At 37.9% G+C, this 24700-nt stretch overlaps 1 protein-coding gene across 1 annotated transcript in view; it reads right to left on the reverse strand.

Moving 5' to 3' along the window:
• Positions 1–24027, reverse strand: part of LOC122813570 (C-type lectin-like) — a 371834-nt gene extending 347807 nt beyond the window's left edge. The window contains exons 1-2 of the mRNA XM_044085966.1: positions 23988–24027; positions 23844–23895 (exon numbers count right to left, since the gene is read on the reverse strand). Coding sequence (XP_043941901.1) covers positions 23844–23895 — 52 coding nt within the window. The 5' untranslated portion in view covers positions 23988–24027. The remainder of the gene's footprint in view (positions 1–23843; positions 23896–23987) is intronic.
• Between the last annotated feature and the right edge of the window lie 673 nt (positions 24028–24700).

Here is a 24700-nt window from a genome sequence, read left to right on the forward strand (position 1 = left end):
GGGTAGACAAATGCCTAAACACAGCCAAATGCAGCTCAGCTCAAACTCAAACCAAACTCAGCTGTCAACTGTTTGGCACAGCCTAGGCCTCTGGCACCCCTGCACCACACCCTGTGCATGTGATAATACCTATGCCACATCCCTGCCATCCATGCCATTGATGCAGGGACTATATTACTTTACATGTGTTTGTGTAGTGCAGTAGTGTTATGCCATGGCAGTTTTTGTGGGCCATGACAGTTACTGTATGCTGGCATGTGTCTTGACTACACATCATACTTTGTGCATCTTTGTCACCTGTTGTATACTGGTGGTAGTGTTACAGAATGGCAGGTGTGTCACAGACCTGTGTATATTTGTGTCCCTGAGTCTGAGAAGTTCAACTATGGGAACATGGCAGCAATACAGTGACACAGCAGAAATATGGTATCAGAAATGTTTGCCAGTATGTGTGCATGGCTCATTAGGTGTGTATGTGTAGAACAGTGTGTCAGGAACAATGGGGACAGTCAGCGTCATCATGCTTTCATACCCTGTGACAAGGTCTGCTACCTTTGATATGTGTCATCTGGGTATGCTGCATGTACAAATCTAGATGGTGGCAGACATCAATTATGATGTAGGGCCAGTGGCTACTCAAAGGACCATAAGATGCATAACCAATGCACAGAGATAGGCAGAATGGCCATGTCTCTAGTGTTGCAAGGGAACATGTTTATACACACAAGCGCGCACACACACACACACACACACACACACACACACACACACACACACACACACACACACATTAGAGGCTGTGAGAATAGAATCCCTACCCATCTAGTAATACACTCTAGATTGTAGTACGTATTGCATGCACCATTAAGTTTATCTGATATTGCAGTGTCAGCCAGTGCTCTTGAGGTGGATGACATCAGCAGGCCCTGTAAAAGAGGACATTGTTGAGGCCACCAGCTAGTCACAGGGCTTTAAAATGCATACCCATTGCATAGAGATAAGCCAGATGGACATGTCTGTAGTGCCACAAGAAAATATATGTACATACATACAGAAGTTAGTTGATGTGAAAATAGAACCTCTACCTACCTACTGTTACACACTACAGCTTAAAGTACATATTGCATGATCCACAGAGTTTGTTTGTTATTAGATTGTAATCCAGCACTCTTAAGGTGGAAGACATCAGCAGTCCTTGTAAAGGAGGGCAATGTTGCGGCTAGCAGCTAGTCACAGAGCAAATGCATAACCATTGGACAGAGACAGCCCATATTGGCTTGTATGAAGTGCTGCATGTCAATATATTTGCACACGCAGACACACACATAAACACACACACACACACAAGTTGGATGATGTGAGATTAGAACCCCTACCGATCGAGTAGCATGCACTATAGCTTGCAGTATTTATCTGTTACTAGATTGTCAGCCAGTGCTCTTAAGGTGGATGACATCAGCAGGCCTTGTGGAAGAGGGACTTTAGAGACCAACAGCCAGTCACAGGGCCATAAAATGCATATCATTGCATGGGGATAGCCCATGTGGGCATGTCCATACTGCTGTGAGGGGATATATTGATACACACACACACAATTGGATAGTGTGAGATTAGTACTCCTACCTATCTAGTATTACACACTACAGCTCACGGTACTTATTGCATGCCCCACGTTATACCTGTTGTATTTGTTGCTGCAAGCACAGTGCTTGTGGAGTACGTAAAATGGCCTTCTGTTAAACAGCATGTGTGGCCTGCAGAGAGATACTGTGTGGTACTGTTATTGTATCTAGTGTCCTAGGGGTGCGATACCTGGTAATATCCCTGCTATGTGTGTACACTTACCTGTCTGGCCATATGAGGCTGTTTGCAGTTCAATAGGTAGACATGTGGCCAGGGACAACATGACCTGTCCAAGGCATGCATCACACCCATTGTACATTACACCACCTGCGTACCTGTGTCTGTCTACAGGGTGACCGTCTGCAGGCACAGGGGTCTGTGGATGAGTGCATCATGTACTGTTGCGACCTTGGTCTGGTTCCACCAGACAACTGTTATGATGTGTTTGTGCAGATAACCCCAACATTTTGGGGTATGTGGGGACATTCTTACATCCCCACCCATCATATCTATATAAATGTGTATAACAGGGATGTCTCCTTAAATGTTGTTGCATGTGTACATTATGTAAATGTGTTATGTAGATATATGTGGGAATGTATGTATCATTGTACTTTATATAGCTATATGTACCTCTTGTTATCATATATATTTGTGCCACATACTGATAGAGACAGTAATCAAGCGTGAGGGGGATAGGGAGAGGCATATATGTATACGTAGCTGTATGCATGTACAGAAATATTTCCACATAGCAGTTCTTTGAGCAGTAGAGGCCAAAGACTTGAGCTCAAGTTAGCAAGTGTAACAGCATGCCCAGTGTGATTGTCAATATTGACAAAGTGTCTCCAGGCCAGAGCCCTCCTGTACTCTAGTCATGATTATGTGTACTGCAAGCCATTGGCTGCCTCACCTGTTACCACAGTACTGCAGTTTCCTAAAATTGTCCAAGGCATTCCCCAGCTGTTTGCTGACTTTAATATGTGATTCATACCTCACAACTATACAGAGCTTTACAGACTGTCCAGAGGTTTGCCTCATATTTTTGGTCCATTTCACATAACATTGTGGTTTTCTGGCAAATTAGTGGCAGATCAGTGGAGATTAAAGTCAATAATTAATGACAGATGTTTGAGTTTCAGACTCCATACACATCAGTAGATTCATGCTAATGCAAGACCTGTTATTCCATTGACATTCTATGTTTGTAGAAGCAACTATTCAAAACCTGTCCCTATTTTATTCATGGCTTTGTCCAGAGTTCCTGCTCTGAGAGGTTGAGAAGTATGATGTGACTGGAGTACATGATATAACACCACCCACAGGGTGATAGTCTGCATACCTCTCCCTGTACATGTTTTTCCAGAATGTCCAGCATTTCACCTTATATGTCAACTGTGTTCCTCACACATTTGTGGTTTTCCAGTACTATACTGTAAACAGCGGTCACTGACTTGTTGTAACTACTGACACAGTTAAGTGATGGGCTTTGCAACCTGCAGCTAATCTGACCTATTGAAGCCTGCTGTTATACTAGCCACCTGCTAGGTTACTCAGAGCATGTATAATGTATGTCTGTAGGTATGGCCTTTGTGCCCCCATTCACTCTGACTTTGTCCAGCTTTCGTGCAGTAACAGATTGAGGGGTTATGAATTGCATATGCTCTGCCACCTTAGGGTTCCCAGAAAAAAAGGTAAACTGATTCACATCTTGAGTACCTCAAAAATGTCTCTGTTTCTGTTCTTGTTCAGCACATACTGTTCCTTTTATGCCGTCCCGTTGCTGGGTTCCTAACTTTCATCCTGTTTTATAATTGTTGTAATGTACTTGTGTATGTATGTATTATTATTATGATGATTATTATTAGCATAAATCTAGCATATCTCTGATCATCTAATCAAATACAAGTGACAAATTATAGGATAACTGAAAACAGTAAACCAACAGTTAACACAATTTAGCTAATAATGCCTTAGTCATGATTAATGAGAAAAAATGAGTACTAGTAGCTCTCAGTTCTAAGTGTGGCAAATTCATAGGTCTTCCTAGAAGCATGCAACCAATTTCCACATAATTCTGTCCAGAAACACATATTTTTTTTAATTAGTTACTTATTTACATTTTGTTGACCAGATTCATTCCTCACGGTGGACGGCCTCTTCTCATAGAAGTTTAATAATCATAAGGAAATTCCTGTGCTCTTTTCAATAAATTGCATGGGTCTTTCATATCCACCTGTGCTATCACCTTGTCAGGCAGATTGGGTTTCAGTTTAATATTACACCTGAGAAAGGGCACAATCAGAAGTACATCAGCCCTGCTGATGCTCCATTGCAGTGTCAGCATTGTACAATGACATTAAGTATTCAATGTGGGAATAAAACTGTTTTCTGATCTTCTACAATAGAAAGTAAGTAAGCTACCTGTTGAGTCATTGACACTAAGCAAGTATAAAAAAATATACATACACATGCATATACTCATATATACTGGTACACAGCATGACATCAAATACGTTTGACTGGAACATGATGTGTTGAACCAAAGGCATCACACGCTGATCCATAGAGCATAAGATGCAAAAAATGGTCCCCCATCATCTCAACACCCATAAATGTGCAGTCCTTGGTCAATTGTGATTGTTCTTAACACATACTTGTCTTGCTTTGGCTCATTAGCAGCAGTACAAAGAACTGCCTGCTCACACCCTTGTTCTCCCCTCCCCTTCCCTGTTTATTACCTTAAGACAATCCCAGAGTTAATAAATATTACCTGTGGCAGGCACCATTTGTAAAACTACAATCCACTCTGCTACAGGCCCCATGAAGGCTCAGTGTCTCTCCAGTAAGTGTTTTACAACTGTAAATGCCTATTTATGTTGAATTGTATTACACATTTTACAACTGTATATGTTTATGTTGAATTGTGTTAGACATCTAATATGTTTTATGCTTTATTTTTGATGTTACTATGGCATGCACCAAGTTGTTACCAGTATAATAGTATGTATGGTCTATTTGCATAGCTGCACCTTGTTCACTAATGTTATTCATGTAATAGTGTTGTGTGTAGACAGCTCATACTAGTGTCTAAATAATTTCTATACGTTTGTGCTGTTACTGGTGGATAGAATCACATTAGAGAACCACGGCAGATTGCTGCTCGCTATATTTTTATCTGTGGGCTGCATAACTGTCTGGTTTTTGTTTTCTAATGTTCTTCCAATTGGCTCAGTATCTGCATATACTAAGTAGTGGTTCAGAACATTGCATGTGGTAGCTATTTGCTCAGTGTGTTTTTTATAATCTTTATAATATATATTTACCATCTCAAAAGTGCTTACTCCTCTCTGTACTCTTCTTTTCTATACCTAACACCACTCTTAAGTATTCAACTGCGGTACCACCTTTAACATTCCTATAAGAAAAGTGCAGTCCGGGTCTGAACTGTCTGCAAACAGCTACAGTTAACTTTGAGTATGTGTCTAACTGTTTGAGCCAATCTTCATTTTCCCCCGGAGAGCACTGTGCTTTGGCTGTAAGCAGCCCCCCCCACCACCACCACACACATCTTCCACTTTCTCTTATTCCCTTCTGTTAGCAAATAGTATCCATAACTGATTAATACTGTGTGTTTGTTTATTTAAACTATACCACAGTAGCCTACTGATACAAGGTTATCCTGGTTTTCCACCTGAGAAAGTAAGACAAGACTTACAGTTTCAGAGCAGTCCTTGGTCAATTGTGATTGTTCTTAACACATCCTTGTCTTGCTTTGTGATTGTTTCCAGCCCCTCATACAAGAACCTAACAGGGTCTCTACCCGCTTTGCTCCCCACCCTGCCCCCTATTCCCTCCCGCCCCCAGTGGTCCCACCTTTATTGCACTCAAACCCCTCCCATCTTTCCAATAGCCAACCACAGCGCTAACCCAACACTACCTCCTCCATATTCCCTCTACTATCACACCTCCTCAACTGACATGTACAAGCATCCCTTTCCTTTGCTCACTGCATGCACTCTCCTTGCATATCTTACATCCTACCAAAGCTCCATCATTCCCCCACTCAACCACTACCACTGTACTACTACTCACACCACCACCCATGTCTCACCCATACTCAGCTCCCCTCCCACCAGCTCAAGAACCATCCCTATGCACCCCCACATATTCTACCAACTATATTACTCAAACGTAAAGCATCCCTACAACTTAACATAGTAACCCTCCCACCATACCTATTACCCACAGAGAACAATCATAAAATTTCCCTTATAAACAAACACATTTAAAAACTGATAAAACTAATAATCTCATGCATATCAAAACTAGCCCTAAGTGGAGACATCCACCCCAACCCTGGCCCTACCATCTCCAACCCCAATCCTCATAATCAGACTAGAAATCACAACTTCTCCCATATTACAGCCAATAGAAAGCCAAGTGACTTCCTTCTACTAAGCCTAAATATTAGAAGTATATCCAACAAAGTCCATGAACTCCATGCCACCATAGACTTATACTCCCCAGATATAGTTGTTCTGACAGAAACCTGGCTAAAACCTCACATTACCAGTGAGCAAATACTCCCTACAGGTTACGGCACACTAAGAGTAGACCGGCTAAACAAAAAAGGAGGTGGTGTAGCTATAATATTTAAACAACATCTAAACATCCAGATCTTAAAATCATCAGCTCCACAAATAGGCAATGAAGAAATAATATATACCAACCTCAAAATTAACCGAAACAAAACCATCAACATAATTGGATGCTACTTCCCACCTGGCCAAAACATCCCTCCACTAGAAAACCTCCTCAGCTGGTCTACCCACCATCTCCCCCAAGAAACTATCATCTTAGGTGATTTCAGTATTGACTGGCAATCCTGTTCTGGCAACAATCCAGTCCATCATGTACACCTTCATGGCTTCACCCAACTAGTCCAGTCACCAACAAGGATAAATAAAAACTCCAACAAGCACTCTACCCTGGATTGGATACTAGTCAGTAAGAAACCCCAGTCATATATAACAGGCTGCTTATCAGATAGCCTCAGTGATCACTCCCCAACATTCCTACTCAAAAAATACCTGTACCAAGCTAAACCTGTCATCTATCGTCACATACGTAAAAAAATAAACTTTAACCCACTCACATTCATCTCATCCCTCAAAGAATGTAACTGGCATGCTCTAAAGTACCTCAGTCTAGATGACATAGTTGAATCTTTTAATACTACCTTCCTGAACATCCTTAATTACCATGCCCCCATAAGATTTTCCAGAACCAAAGCACAACCCTCCCCATGGCTACAGAAAACCACTAAGTCAGAAATGAAAACCAGGGATAAAACCTGGGAGCACTGGCACAAAACCAAAACCCCTGAAGCTAGACAGAAATTCCTAGAACTACGCAATAGAGTCAAAAAGCTAATAAAACGGGACAAATTCCAGTACTACCAGTCTGCCCTAGACTCCTCACAACACAGCCCAAAACAATTCTGGTCCTCCATAAACTCCATCCTCCACCCAGGTAAAGTCAGTACCCCTCCTCCTAACATCCCTCACTCCTCAGAAAATATTGCTACCTCATTCAACACACACTTCACCCAAACCATACTATCACTAGCTAAACAACACAACCCCCCTCCCCTCCAACCCACACCTTCGACTAGTAATCTACCCACTGCCTTCTCTTTTTCTCCTGTACCTACCTCCAACATAAAAAAACTCTTAACTAAACAAAACCCACCAAATTAGCAGCAGACAACCTCCCAAGTGAATACCTACAAATCGCAGCTGATGCTCTGGCCTACCCAGTATCCATCTTGATTAACCGATCTCTGTCAGAAAGTTATGTTCCCACATTGTGGAAAGTCTCACATATAATTCCCTCCACAAAGGCGGACCTCTGCAGAACTAACCAATTACTGCCCCATAGCTATTCTCTCTCCACTCTCCAAACTACTAGAGATGCATACACTCTCAGGTCTCACACTGCCTCCTTACTAACAACCTCCTTTCCAGTACTCAGCATGGTTTCCGACCAAACCATAGCACCACCACTGCCTTACTCTCCTTTACAAACACTATCCTTCAGCATAAAAACAATGGCTATCTCTCCTCTGCTACTTTCCTAGACCTATCTAAAGCATTTGACATGGTCCCACACAAACAACTTATCTCTGTCCTCAATAACCTATCCTTCTCACAATCAGTCACCAACTGGTTTCAGAGTTACCTGTCTGACCGCCAACAATCCATTGTATGGCAGAATGACATATCTCCCCAACTACCTGTCTCCATAGGGGTTCCCCAAGGATCCATCCTTGGACCCCTACTTTTCTCTGTTTACACCAATAATCTAGCCTCTGCCACCAAACATGGCACACTCATCCAATACGCAGATGACTCTACCATCATCTGCTCAGCCCATTTCCTACCCAAACTGCAAAAAGTCACACAGGAAGCCTTTTCCTCTGTTGAAACATGGTTATCCGATGCCCAATTAATACTCAACCCAAACAAAACTAAACTACTCATCTTCCAACCCACCAAACATACTCAAAACAACTCTCACTTTAACATCACAGCAAAAGACAACACCACTATATACCTAAATGAACACACCAAATTGCTAGGAGTGGAAATAGACAATAAACTAAAATTGACATTCACATATCCATGACCATAAAAAAAGTCCACAAAAAACTAGGAGCATTATACAGAAATAAACAATTTCTCACCAAAGCAGCAAAAATTTCAATAGCAAATTCCCACCTTATCTCCACCCTACTTTATGCCTCTCCAGTATATACCAACCTAAGGCAATGTGATCTAAACAAGCTAGAGACCTGCTACAACAAAATTGCAAAATTCACCACAGGGGCATCTTACCGTTGTCACCACTGTCTCTCACTTGCTGAACTGGGCTGGCTTGAACTCCCTCACCTCCTTCAGTGGTATCAACTCTCACTCACCCACAAACTAGTAAACCATCCACTAAATGTCCCATCCCTCCAGAATCTACTCCAACCCTATCGCACCACCAGACCACTAAGATCCAGCAACAAAAATCACTTGCAGATCACTAAAGCCAATAACTCTGCTGGTGAAGCACTATACTCTTGCACCATAGCCAAATTATGGAACTCACTCCCACCCACAATTACCTCCGTACCATCATGCACCAACTTCAAAACTTTATTAAAAGCGCACCTAAAAACATGCTGACTATGCCCTTGCAACTCCCACTCTAATATCATCCACCCCATCCAACTACTACCTTTCTTTCACCTCCACTAACTACCTTGATTATAGCAAGCTCAGAAGCTCATAAGCCTAGTACTTATTATACAGCAGGAACTTCTCATTGTTACATTTGTTAATGCCTGTTATGTACTTCACAGATAAAGATTCTAGTTGTCTACTGATGTACTATGTTCTTCATCTGTAAATATGTTGTAAGTAATTTCTATGTTAAATTGTTAATCACTATGTAATCCAATGTAACTACTGTCTGTTTATTTTACTGTGGAGCTTTTCTCCCCGGGCCTCCGATGAAAATGGACCCACGTCCAGTCGGACACTCCCGGTCAACAAATTTAAATAAATAAAATAAATAAATAAATAATAAATATATTGAGTTTGACATTGTACAAAGTAGGTAACTGAAGAAAGGGCCTCAACGACTATACTACAACCTTCAAAACTTCAATGATGTACCATGATCTTGCTACATAAAACATAAAAAATAACAAAATACACTTATTTTGAAGGATGTAGCATCAAAAGTGGTAGTGTCCCTTGACCTCTGGAACCTTAAATACACTTTCATGGCACAATGGCAGGGAAAAGTGCAAAGTTCTAATCCCCACCCTACCATGATCTCCTTATCTCTGAACACACATTTTGACAAAAACAATGACTCCTTTAAACAAGATAATAGATCACTATTTCAACAAAACAAGTAACAGTCAAAGCAAATAGCGTATATATATATATATATATATATATATATATATATATATATATATATACACACACACACACACACACACACACACTATATATATACATATATATATATATATATATATATATATATATATATATATAAATATACATCTGCCTGTGTATGTATATAGAACAGATGCATGTTCCAACTCTTAAAAGTTGATTATCCTGTACTGGTGAATCACAAAACATGGAATCCCCTGAACTGAAACTACCATGTATCCCTCAGTGGGGGTCAAGTTCTAAATTCGTATCATTCCACGTTTAAGTAAAAGGCCCTTGAAAAAAATGTGATTGATGAGCCATACCCCTTATCCAACTATATCTATCTAGATATAATATTAAATGTATATATTTATAAATATAACTCTCTCTCTCTCTCTCTCTCTCTCTCTCTATATATATATATATATATATATATATATATAGATATATAGCAAGAGTATGTGAGTCCAATAATTTATATTGCATATCCAACAAAACAAAGCTAAAACTAGAGAAGGAAAAAGTTACCATACAAATGGCGGAAAAAAACAAACAAACAAAAAAAGTGTTTTTTTTACAGGGTTTGCCCCCTGCACCCCTTGATACTTAAATATTGAAATCTGAGAATGCACTGCAGTGGAGAAATGGACAAACAACCTTTCTCCACTATTCCACTTTCCCAGACAAAGACCCAGTAAAATCAGTAGCATACCACTCAATCAGTATTGAGCATTTCAACAAATGATGAAATATCCTGTACCCAAACATATCTATGTATATATACAGATATAATATATATAAAAACACGCATACAAATATATATATATATATATATATATATATATATATATATATATATATATATATATATATATATTACATATAGATATAGACACATATGGGTTTATGTCATATTATCGAGTTTTGAAAACTCAAAATTTATATGGTTCAGACAATATGCTTGAGTTTCAAAGAACACAGATGTAAAAAAAAAAAAGAAAAAAATTTATGTTTTTGCAGGGGGGGGGGGTGCAAGAGGGTTTCCCCCCTGCAAAAACGTAGACTGTTTTTCTTCATTCAAATTTTCGAAAACACGGACATATAGTCTCAACCATATGAATTTTGAGTTTCTTAATATCGATAATATGATATAAATCCACATGTGACACCTGTACCCTGGCCCAGCAATCAAGGAGTCTCAATCCTCACCACTAACACCAGTGAGACTGTCTCATATATGAAGAAAGGATAACAAATGCACACAGTAAAGTTAAATTTCACTTAAGAGTACACAGAGATCACACTCAGTCTGGGGCTGGTCTCCAGGTCCCCAATAAGACTCCCACTGGCACAGCAATAGGGTCCAGATCTCAGCATAGCTGGGCAAGCTAAAACCCCCAGCACCCCCTCTGTCCAACCAGTGTTTTGTGTCCCTGCCCAAGTAGCTGACACACACACACACTTTGAGATAAGAGTTTATACAACCACACAGACACTCATGGGAAAGGCTGGCACAGATTCTCCAGCTGTGCCCCTACTACCCAGACTATACAGTAGTACCGCCTGCCACCACCCAGCTAATATTTATCAGCTACTCAAAGGTCCTTAAAAGGGTGTCCAATTATTACTGTGCAATATTATTATCCAATTGGTAGTATAACTAAACAGTCAAGGCTTATTAGAGTGACTTGGTACAGTAATCACTAGAAATATGCAATGTACTCTAGAGCTTAAATTATCTCTACACAAAACAGCCACATTTGAAAGGTTTTAAAATATTTAATAATAAATAATAAAAACACAAGACAATACTTCTTACTACACAGTACTAGTCAAGAGTTCAGAGATCACAAGAAATACTTAAAATAATTCAGTAGGACAGCTCTGACATCAGAAAAACACTTAGTCTAATCTTTCTAGTTTCTAGCTATTTATAAAAGGAAACACAAGTCTAAGATAATTTACATATGAGCAAGACAGTGCTGTGAGTTAGATGGTCAAGACAAAAATGCTTAATAATCTCTGATTCTCTCTGTTTAAAATAAAATTACAGTTCTGATTCACATTACATCATTCTTCACACTTTCCTGGGGGTCCCAGGCTACACAATACATCATTCTTCATACTTTCCTGGGTTCCCAGGCTAACAGAAACTGCATTGACATTCTTAACATCTCCTTTTGTTATCTTGCAGTTGGTCAGGAAGCAGAGCAATAAAAATACATTTGCATGTTTAAATCTAGCAATTTAACTTTTGGTTAAAACAATAGAAATAATTTCTTCATCTAGACTCTTCAGCACTATTGTCTACATCAAAGGGTCACCACATGCTTTACTTTGGTCATTAGAGTGCACTGTTGTCACATTTTTTCCCCAGTTCCACATCTAGCACTATTTCTTTACATTTAAGACAACAAGCCTGTAGTTTACGTTCATATTTACAAATGACAAAATTATCTGCAAAATTCTATCTGTCTAGGCTGGCAACCTTCATCTATCTTTACCCACTCTTCACGCCACATATAACTTTATGTCAAGTGCCTGAACTGTCAAAAGTTCGAGAACAAAGACATAAAAATAAGATAGATTCAAAAAGATTTGAAAAACAAAAAAGTTAAAATAAAAAGGTTTTTGCAGGGGGGCAGTCCACCATGTTCCTCCTACAACCCTTGCAACTTACACATTCCAACTCTAAGACTGTATTACTGTTGGGAAAGGACGAATTTACAGTCCCTGCTATACTTCGCTCTCACATATCAAAATACTGTCACTGTTTGAAAAGTCATTTTTCAAACCATTTTGCCACTATTTCAAGTGTCCAAACTCCTGACAGTTTCAACACTTGAAAGTAAACCATATTATATTATATATATATATATATATATATATATATATATATATATATGTATATATAAATATATATAGATAGATAGATATATAGATATAGATAGACAGATATACACACACCTCTTGTTATGAAGCAACAACTCTACAAGTTGCACTGCTGTGGATAGATAGATACCATTGACAAGTCCAAATTTTTGTACAATGAACTTTTCTGCAAGACACCATAATCTAACTTCTAAGCCAGCAACTATAAATCACCAAAATGAAGTGAAAAGTGACTTGTTCTTAATAAATACATTCAATGCTTAAAAAGAAAAATAACAGGCATAAATGTAGATGTTGTATTCCAGTACAAGTCATAAATAAAATCTGAAATGCCTACAAATCTAAATTAGTTTTGAAATCAACTAGTCTGCAAGATACCAGAGTATAAATTACACACCACTAATTGTGTAGATCTGAAAAACTGCATTATACCAATAGATCTAGGTTGCAGATAAAAGACATTCTTAATAACTAAGTAGTCTTATATGTCAACAAGCAAATTTTGATTAGTTTATAAGTCAGCAAACTCTGCTTAAAAAACAAAAAAAATAAATTTCAACAGAAGCTGAGGCTGTAGGACATATCAGCTAGCAACACCATCTAATGTTTGACCTAAAGCTGTTAAGTTATTATTGTATGCTATGAAAATACTTACAATCTAGTATGGAAAATTGTTTGGTACTAGATGCATCCCTAAACCGTAAAACAATGCTGAATATGTTTAGCTTTGTAAAGGCAGGATAATCTAATGTAGCCAGCATTCCTGGAATTCTCATATTGGTTGTATAAAATTTGCAGCTACATTAGGTTTGTAGATAGTTATTCAGGTATGGATCTGAGAGGACCTTTAGAAGCCTAGCCATACATTTCCATGAAGTTAAAGAAATGATATTTTAACTGCAAATAACCTAGAGCTGATGACAACATTTACATATTATCCCTATCCAGGAGGGTCAAGGGTGCTAAACCAGGGGTGAATTTATGGTTACCCATCCAGTCGTCCAGATTACTTATAAATAGTATAAGAGTTTTATGTGGAAAGGTGGGCTGTTCTAAAGAAGTAGCAATCTCTGTGATGCATATCTATCCCTCTAACACATTCTATTTATGGTGCAAAACAGATTAAGATCTCATGAGTCTGTGTTTTTGCCCCCACTGGGCTTGTGAATGTGTAGTAGATCAGATATGATACTGTCTGTTGATACCCTGTATGTGAGGAAGAGATCACCCCCCCCCATATGACACAGAGAAGAGGTTCAAGACTTTGCGAGAGTCTGCATTCATTTTATGATTTAGGCCCTTGATTCTCCTGTTAGGAAAGTATTGTGGGCATTCAAGTTATGCCAAATGTTTGGACAGGTACATACAGTTTACTCAATGATTGGCCTGATGAGTGTGTCAAGTCTTTGAAGGAGGTACAGCAGCCCATCCTAATTTTCTAGGTTCTATTTGTTTGTCAGTTTACTGTTTGGTCATTTACATGGGGATTAACACTTTTGTGGGATGCTTTTTCTATGATAACCTGAGTGCTGGATGGTATTAAACACCTTTGTGAGGTCTAGATGTGTGGCATGTACTGATTTGTCCTCATCCATTGCTTCGGTAACCTTCTCAACGTCAGTCACGTTAAGTAGGTAGAATCTGCATTGGCCAATCGAAACTGGCTTGGGTCAAGAGTTTGTAGGTTACCTATGTTCTTATTTATTAATTCCATAATTGTCCTTTCCATAGCCTTAATGATGAGGCTGGTCAGACGTATGGGTCTATAATTTCCTGGGTCCATTGTCACTACACTTTTGTGCCAAGAGATGCCAGTTGTTGTCCCCCATTAATCCTGAACAAAGCCTGTCTGGAAGCTGTCATTGAAAAGCCTCTATATGTCAGCTGTCATGTCCTGTTTCATGCTGGCCAGTAAGTAGCCCTTTATGCTATCTAACCTGATAGAAGCAGTATTCCTGGCCTTGGATAGTACCTAGAAGACTTATTCATGGGAGATTTAAGAGAAGAGGTTTAGATGCAAGTATGAGATTTGGGAATGTAGGAAGGAGAGAGAGTTGGAGTTAGAGCTAAATTTACTGCATCTATTAGAAGACTATGTCCACTGGGTCCGAGTATGTGTTATAATTTACTATTATCTCTGCTCAGAGTTGGGTATTGTTTATAAGGTTTCTAACATAAAGAAGGCTTTTTTGTGGTTGCCCTTTGCCAGGGTGGAAAACTTTTACCTCATACCTGTCTGTGGTAGATGTGTCCTTTCATCTGTTTGTGGTCCATAATTAATCATGGATATTGATACATTTCTTTTACAAACAGATGCTAGGAAAATAAAAATAAAATGTTCTCTCCTGTCTGCAAACTAAAATAAGATGGATTTAGCAATAATTTATAGTACACTATTATAAAGAAATATTTAGAAAATTAGAGGCTATTTTATCATTTATGTTTATTATAGAAGTGTTATTCCACAGACTGATCTATCAATATAGAATTTGTTTAACTTTTTGTTTAATATAACTTTTTACTGAACTGAGATTTAAATACAATCATGAATGTCACACATTCACTTACTCACTCACTCATGACTAACGTTCTCACTCATTTTCCTTAAGTACACTCATTCATTCACTCGCATACTTGTTCATTTTGTCTTAAGTATAATTTTCTCACACATTTTGCATTATATGTGAATATAAATCCTTCTTTCATGTTTTTGGTTACTGCATTTTGCCTACAAAAAAGTGAGCAACACCTTCCATGCATCCACAGAAACATCTAATGTGGTATTCAGCTTTTCTTGCACTGCTTAATGTACAGTGTGTATAAATAACATCTGTAAGGTATTTTGCCGGATTTATATAACATTTATGCATATTCTTCAAGGGTAAGTTTTGAAGACAGGAAATAAATCAAAACATGTCTTGGGATTAGTGTGTTGGTCTGCAGAGCAGTGCCAGGCAATAGGGGTCACTTTTTAGTGAGACATGCAGAAAACATTTTTGTATCTAAATAAAATGCAAGCACCCTTTGTATGAAATGAATACAATAAATGTATTTAAGTGAAAAAGTTCCCTTAACTCTTATTGAACTAGTATCATTATTATTCTCACTGACCAAGCAGTATAATTTGGGACACAGACATGTCACTTGATTGAATCAATTTTCCACTCATACATGCACCAGTGACAGCAATATAAGCCCTCCAGTTGTCACTGCATTATTTATTGCAAGATTTGAAAGGAATGTAGAATACTGAAAATAAATTGGAAATAAGTGGAAGAAACTGTAATGAGGCTGGAATGACTGGAATGTAGTAGCAGGATAAAGTGGAAGTAAATGCCAGCAATATCTGAATACAAATCTTATTGTCTCCAACAACAGTACCAGTAAAAAGAAATAGACTGAATTATAATGTCCATAGCTTCTGTACTCATTATACTGTCGGTAATTATTGTACTCACAATATCAACTGTCTCCAATAACAGTGCTGATAAACTGAAACAGAGTGAATTATGTCTGTAGCTTCTGCAGTTATTATACTGTCCGTAATTTCTGTACTCAAAATGATTCCTTCTGCACTCAATCCCGTGGACTACACTGATATGGATTTCTTTATATCAGTCTGAACTTACTAACTTCTGTGTCTGAAGTTGCTCTCCTAATAATACTGAAACCCTGTAAATTTGCTACAAGTTCTATATAACTCTAATCTTGGTTCCCAAACCTCGTACCATCTAAACAGGATTTGTTTGTACCTAATGTAATGAACATTCTGTTAGCCCATTTTATTCTTTTCAGTATAAGCTTATCCATTTCTACTGAAACATTCCTTTCTACTGAAACTGCATGTAAAATGTAAAATATAAAATGAAGATGCCTGTTTTAATATGGCTGCATGGCTGCATTTCTAGGCCTAAGAGAAGAGAATACTGTATTTGTGTCTAACAAACTAGATTTAAGTGAAACCTAATCTTACTTTTACATTTTTTTAATCCTTATAGCAGCTGATACTCATTTCTTGGTCTGCAAATCCCATTTACCTGGTGACAACACTGTACACAACCAGTTTAATCCATAATTCTCTTTTAAATGGATATCACCTTATTAAGAATTCATGACTTACTAACTTTTAGCATTTATATCACTTTTGTCCTTCTGCTGTGTTACAGGTATGTTGTTGTTATTTCAAAAATGCATGTCCATACTTGCCCATCACAGATGCAAGCCTCATCTTTGTAGAATATCTGATATGCCCTACTAGTCAGATATAAAGTCTTGCTTCTTTAGCAGTGGCCTCCCTCCTAGAACAAATGATTTTTGTAGAAAGCCATCTTAATTTACATATAATTATGTGACCAAAAATTGTAGACCATTTATTATTTATTTCATTGTTTATTTGTTAAGCCGGATTGCCTGACTGGGCATTGCAACCCCTCTTCAGTGGAAGTCCCGGAGAAAAAGCTCCACATGACAAATAACAATAATAAAATATGATTCAACCTTTTAATGGTAAATAGCAGTAGTGATATATCAATCTATTTCTATAACCATATTTAAAAGTTTACAGGCTACCTACATGAACAAAACATAACATGCAAGTCTTTATATATAAAATTCACGTCTATATGCATGTACAAAAAACAAACTTATTCATTTGCATTTATGCTTTTCATGTTGCTTAAATTATTTTTTGGAGTGTATGTGCATATATTATACTGGGGATGAACACTGGCAGATCCAGGATTGTCTTAGGTTCCAAGATCTACCTTATGTTTGTAGTTGTTTAGTTTGCCTGAGGGGGAAGGGATACAGTTCCACATTTTGGCAACGCAGGTTGAGTAGTGGGCATCTGCTGCTGTATTTTGAGATTTATTTATGGTAAGTAGAGATTTGTCTTGGGAGTGTAGATTTCTGCTTGGGTTATAGTGGTAGATCATAGATTTAAGGGGTGGGCATTTCTCACAGTTGTATATTAAATTGTGAATTGCTAGAAGCTTGGATTGGTGAAGGATGTAGGGGTAGTTCATTCCAGTTTAGCAGTGTGAGGGCTTGACAGTTGTGGGTATGGCAAGAGGAATTTCTTTCAGATTTTTCAGTTTTAATATAACATTGTTCTATTTTTTTACAGAGTTATGGCAGGTTTGTGAAGATTTAAGAGGCATATGGTAGTCTTGGGAGTAAGTAGGTTTTTGCAGTTGTTTCTATGGCTTTATGTGTCAGGAAAGGTTAAGCTTTATACAACAGGCCAAGCTTCTGGTAAGTCTTTTTGACTGTTGTTTGGATACGGGGATTATATTTCATATTATCTTCTGTTGAGAATTCAAGAACGTTAGTGCGGGGTACAGTTTCTTAGTGTTGTTGAATGATGTGATGCCAAACTGGTCTTTACTTTGTGAGTGTGATTTAGGAGTGAAAAGATTATCTCTATTTTCTGCTGATACATAGATACAGAAAAGTGAAATAACTATTGGCAGTGCTAGATGTATCATTCATGAGACTTGACAAAGTAAAAAAATAAATTAATTAATTTACATCTGTAGCTACTGGGTACACTAGAGTATCCACAATTGCTGGAATTCTGTCTTGGTCATATACATAGCATCCCCTGAGATACACTAGGACATTTTACAGCCATGTGAGCCACAGTTGCTTGAATTCCACTGACTTGCAGCCAGGCCTCAAATGGCTGTAAACCTGAAAGCCCAGCTGCCCGAACAGGTACTCAAGCTCAAATATGAGCTCAGAGACATAACTGATGCGACAGCGGAACTAGTCAAGTGCTGTCCATGGAGGAGGTAAGTGGGGAAGGGAATTGAGGAGGGAACTTTAATTTTAGGGAGGGGAGGAGGATTTTAGTTTAATAGAGGGGAGTGGAAGGCTGGGGTTAGAGAACAGAGGGGGAGTTTAGGTTTAGGGAATTAGTGGGAGATAAGGATTGGGGAGGGGATGGGGATTTTAAGTTCAGTGAAAAATCGGAGGAATGGAAAGTTAGGGCTGGGAGGAATGGGAATTTTAGGCTTATTGAGTGATCAGGAAGTGGAAGGTTAAGGTTAGGGAGAAGAGGGGGATTTTAGGTTTATGGGGGGATTGGAAGTTATTTGAAAGTTAAGGTTGGGGAAGGGGGATTTTAGGTTTAGGGAGTAATCAGAAGATTATGGTTAGAGAGCAGAGTGAGATTTTAGGTTTAAGGAGTGAACGGGAGATAAGGGTTTTGGAGGGGAGGGTGATTTTAGCTTTATGGGCTGACTGGGAGTTTAGGCTTAGGGAACAGATGAGAGTTTCTACAGTTAGGAACAAGATACTAGGAGGGACAGTTAGCCTTTGATAACATTTTGGGAATAAAGTCAATGGGAGTTAGGGTACTTGGCAACACTACTACCTGCAACAGGGAAGTGAATCATGAGCTAATGGTAAGCAAGCACTTGTAGAAGATCTGATAAAATGTAAATCTGTCATTTCTTAACATCATTTTAAAAAAGCATTTGATTAGATGAATGCATTTTTTCTCCTTTTTTTCCTCTAGATACATTGATTTCACTGTGTACTTCAGCATTTGTTTCTGTGGGTTACTTAACAGATAATAGTTATACACATGCAATTGTGAGGATAGATGCTGTGAAAATGGAAAAAAAAGAATCTTGTTTCTTTCCAACTGATGAAAACTCAGACATTAAAACTGAAGTGACATTGGTGTAGGTAGAATTTAGTGCTTACTACTGCAACAAATGATCAAAAAAATAATTTTTAAAATACCATCATACCAAATAATTATTTTTCAAATACCACTCTGAAGTGCCGCCCATAAGTCTACCTCCAGTTGGTCCCAATCACCTCACTACCTGTTATACTTCCTGCTCAACTAAGGATACACAGAGGATACACAGAGCCTACAGTATACGACTTGAAACCTACTGTTAAGCTAATGTAGGTGCTTTTCCTGCAATAACACTTGTGAACAACTTCAATTTATTGGCATATTACTACCTATATTAGCTAATGTAGGTGCTTTTCCTGCAATAATACCTGTGGACATCTTCAATTTATTGGCATATTACTACCTATATTAAGCGGTGTTAACACTCGCAGGGACAGCAGTTGGCAACATCCACCCTCCTTTTTTCCACCTCTTGCCTTGATCACTTTCTGCCACTAGGAGGCAGTAAAGCATCACTCTTTGAGGCTATTCAATGTACTAACAAGGCTCAATCAAGCTGTTTTCCCCACAGAGACTTTAATTGAATTAGTGTCTCCCAACTGAAAGTGCTGCTTCCAAAGCATAGCACACTGCTGCTGTAGTAACAAAAGCCACCTTGAAAACTAGCAGTCACAGCTCTTACTTACTTACCGTTCCACAGTTTCAGTTCCAAGTCTCACTGATCTTTTTTTTTTTTCTTAGCAGCTGTTGGGCTGGCTCTGACTTGTTTTTCCTGTTCTACCACTAGCTGCAAACCCATCACCATGCCCAGAAAAAACACCATCACAAATAGCCCCTATACTCAACTCACATTTTATAAATAGCATACACAAATTAATAACAGACTCCTCTCCCTCTACCCTCACCCAATCAAATTTCTTTCCCCCTCTTCCTCTACCACACAAAATCAGTCTTCACTTAGAAAGATCCTCCCCCCCATAGACAATTCTTCTCTCCTTCACCAAAGCAATATGACACCATCTAACATCTACTCAGTACAGCCAATAACAACCACAGAAATTCAGACAGTCCTCAGAAAATTAAAACCATGCTCTCTCTCATCTGATGACCTCCCACCAGAATACTTAAAATGCACTGCTGAGGCCATAGCATACCCATTAGCATTCTCATCAACTGCTCAGTTACAGAATCCTATGTCCCCAACCTCTGGAAAAAATCCATCATCATCCCACTTCACAAAGGAGGTAACTCTAATGAACCCTCTTAACTATCGTCCAATCTGTATCCTCTCCCCACTATCCAAACTCCTTGTAAAGTGCATTCATAAACAATTACTTCACCATCTCACACAGAACAATCTGCTCACCCTCATCCAACATGGCTTTCATCCCTCACATAGCACAATCACTGCACTTATCTCCTTCATGGATACTGTGCAGAGATCCATTGACTCAGGTAATATTATGTCTGTATTATTACTAGACCTGTCAAAGGCTTTTGATACAGTATCACACCAACAACACCTTTTTAAAATTGGCTGCACTCCACCCACCAATAGTTTAATAGCTACATCACTAGCAGGTAACAATGTGTAAAATGGCAAAATACCCTATCAGAATACCAAACCAACCAAACTGTGTACCACAACAGTCCATACTTGGACCTTTACTCTAACATATTTACCAACAACCTTCACACTGCTTCCCCTTTTAGCTCTATTATCCAATATGCAGATGATGCTACCAACATCTCCACCTCAAATAACCTCCAACACCTCCAACAAATAACCAAAGATACCTTCATCGCAATTGAAAACTGATTAACCGAATCATAACAACTTCTTAATGCCATAAAAAACAAAGTTTCTACTCTTCACAACAAAACCCCTCTCACCTGACTCTCACTTTCATGTTTTCTCCCAAAGCAACCAGAAACTGAAATCGTATCCCATGCTAAACTATTAGGTATTACCACTGACAATAAACTTACATTTGAACACCATATACTGGTAATGCCATAAAAAAAAACACTTCAGATTAGGGAGCCCTGTATAAACATCAACATTTCAGGGACAGCATCATCAAAAAGGCTCTTACCAACACTTACTTGCTCCCCTCCCTATTATACTGTACCCCCATTTTTACTAACTTGCACTCATCTCTACAAAGTAAGCTCCAGTTCTGCTACCATAAAATCTCCAAATTTACCACAGGGAGCTCATACCGCTCACATCACTGCCAAGCCTTAAATAAATTAAACTGGCTGCAATTTCTACATCACCTTAACCTCATTCAACTGTCCATGGCACATAAAATTGTCTACAATCAACACAACTGCCTTGTGCTTAAGAACATTTTAATACTCTATAGTCCCAACAGAACCCAGTAGGAAACTCTTTTTGATCTATAAGTTATTTTAAACAACACTGTTCTTACTATAAATCACACTAACCTTAACTATCATTCTAACCCCTCACCCCTTTAAAACTACCCCACTAGTGATTTTTCTTTCCCTTTATTCATTTTTTCAACCTAACACTAGCCCTCTAGTGATCTTTTCCTTTCTTAACTTTCAACCTATTTCAATATTTACAAAAAAAAGTATGTGTATGTAAATATATCTTGTAAATTACTGTTTTCTCTCTCTGATATTATAACTTCCCATAATTTTAGTCTTTCTCATTTTGTTATGTTGTACTGTAGTTTCTGTAAATTCTGTAAATTCTTGTAAAATACTGTGCAATTATAATGTGTTTGTGGAACTTTTCTCCCTGGGCCTCCACTGAAAATGGGCTCCTATGGGCTCCTGTCTCAGTCGAACTTTCCCGGACAACAAATGTCAATAAAAAATAAATAAATGTATCGTGTGAATATAATACCATGTATTATACCATGATCTGAAAACGTGCACGCTGATTGGCCAGCGTGCTGTAATCGAGTTATACTAATGGAAAAAGGTCCGTCGCCTGGACTTTTTCCATTAGTATAACTTTTTTTAAACACTGTCGCTATGTTAAATGGGTTTAACATAGCGAGACAGTTTTAAATAAGCAACGGAGATCTCCATTGCTTATTTTAAAGCTGTCTCGCCATGTTAAACCCATTTAACATAGCGAGACAGTGTTTTGTAAAGAGAAAGCAAGATCTCCGTTGCTTTTTAGTGTCTCGCTATGTTAAATGAGTTTAACATAGCGAGACAGTTTAAAATGCAACAGAGATGTCCGTTGCTTATTTTAAAACTGTCTCGCTATGTTAAACTCATTTAATATAGCGCGGCACTTAAGGAGATCTTGCTTTCTCCGTTGCTTTTGCTCAACTCTGATGTACCGCGCAGGCCGCAGTACATCAGAACCGCCGGATGCCAGACATCTGCGGAAGGGCAGTAAACAGGCATTATACTATGCCATTATTTAAGAAAAGTAATAGTTTCTTTTCTTAAATAATGTCATGGTATAATAGCAATAACTCACGCCTGGGTGTGGGTAATGCTAAATTACCCACGGTTGGCTTTGTTTGGTCCCTTGGACTTCGCCTCGACCAAACCACGCCAACCGGTAATTTAGCATTACCCACACCCAGGCGTGGGTTATTGCTATAATAACAGACTGTCATGTAAACTGTACTGTGACTCCAAAAGTACTTAAAACTGAGTTATGAGTTTCTGGCAGACATTCATCCCCTCTACCTACACTCACTTCCTCCTGCTGCACCCCTTGTATACTTTGTAACTCTACAGCTTTATCTAAACAACTTTCATTATAAATGTTTACTTCAGGAGTCATACAGTGCATGCGTTGCTGCTCTCATTGTTTACAGTTTTTACCTGTATAAATCACGTAAAGACTATGTTCTGATTAATCATTTGATGTTCATACATACACCTAGAAGTACATGCCTTTATAACTAGACTGCAAGAAAGATCCCCATTTTTATAGGACATTTGCAAAATAGTTTAGCGTATGTTTAGAAAAGCTAAAGCACATTAGATAGTATTTAATGATGGCAAGGGAAAGCACCATATAAAAAATAGACTTGTTTGTGGATTGGGGTATGAAACACCATGCTGTTATGTTACTTTTTTATATGACTGTAGCTATAGATAAATGATGGCAAGCCAGAACTAGCCACTCAGCATATCAGCATTTCTTTCCCATGTTATATCCAAACAAGAAATTCAGAAGCAGAAACAAAAGCTGCTACTATGTCATGTGCCATTCATCAGAACATTTTCAAGCAAGATATTTAACTTTTATTTTTGCCTTAAAAATTACATTTTCCACAATATGCGATCATAAAAAGTAATTCTAGATGTTTCTGTTGTCATTTTAACATGTATATTAATTGAATGGTGTTTAGAAACATATGGACACTACTCTGCCAGCACAATTTGCTTGGCTTTGAGCTGACACTTTAATGCAGTAGCCCCCTGATGTCATATAGGCTAAGGTTACATAAGCATCTCTGAACAATAACTGGTTAGTATTCCTTTAATTAAAGTCATGTTTTACTTTTAAAGTTTCTCATGCTAGAAATAGACATAAATTTATTTTCAGAAAGACTTAGCATGAGAAAAGGAAGCTGAACACATCTGCATACATTTTTGTTTTTCCGCAATGGCTGTTTCTAAACACCAAATATAATGTATATGGCATGCAAACCAATAATAAATCTCACCAGTATGAATAAAGGTAGCCAGGAGACCTGACATCAGTATTAGATAATTCATCTGTAAAACATAAGTAATTAAACTAAAGTTCAGTAGTACACTGCAAATTATTTTGATCAATGAAACACATTTAGAAAGAGATATTGGCTTACCTTTACAGTGCATCCAGTAATTATAATATTCTTTTTTCTGACGATGTCACAACTACTGTTTAGATCAATGTGCAACAGATGTGTTGTATTTATCTACAGGGGCTATACTTACTCAACCAATCAATTTTAAACTTATTTGCATAATCATATGTGTATAAATACAAAAAATATATATGAAACTGAAAAATCTAGATTTCCTGTTCTGTTGCCACTAAACTTCAAATGATAACATTTAAAAAAGCATGGGGTTTTAACAGCTTCTGCTTAATTGTTGCAATAAAAGATAAAGAAAACAAGGAAGTTCTTGTTTTTCTCTTCATTTCTGTTAGATGTTGCAATAAAAGATAAAGACAGCAATGAAGTTGTTGTTTTTCTGGTCTGTTCTATTGTTTGTTGTAATGAAAGAAAAAGAAAAAAAGAAGAAAGGTCTTGTTTTTCTCTTCTGTATTATTGGTTACCTTTCACATAACATTATTATGACTGGCATTATGTTGCTAGGTTTTGTACATTTAATATTTCACTCCTTGTGTTGTGGATATAGTGAATTTAATCATGCCTGGGCATTACCTATTTCTACTGTTAGATGTTAAAATTAAATTCTTCCACATTCTATATTAATAATTCCAGAGATGTTTTCAAATTATATATTTTTCTGCTGTAAAAATACATGTATGTAAATTAGTGATCAACTATGTATAAATGAATCTACTTAA

This window comes from Protopterus annectens, chromosome 10.part0 (assembly GCF_019279795.1).
Source record: "Protopterus annectens isolate FY-2018-M chromosome 10.part0, PAN1.0, whole genome shotgun sequence".
NCBI classification, from domain to species: domain Eukaryota; kingdom Metazoa; phylum Chordata; order Ceratodontiformes; family Protopteridae; genus Protopterus; species Protopterus annectens.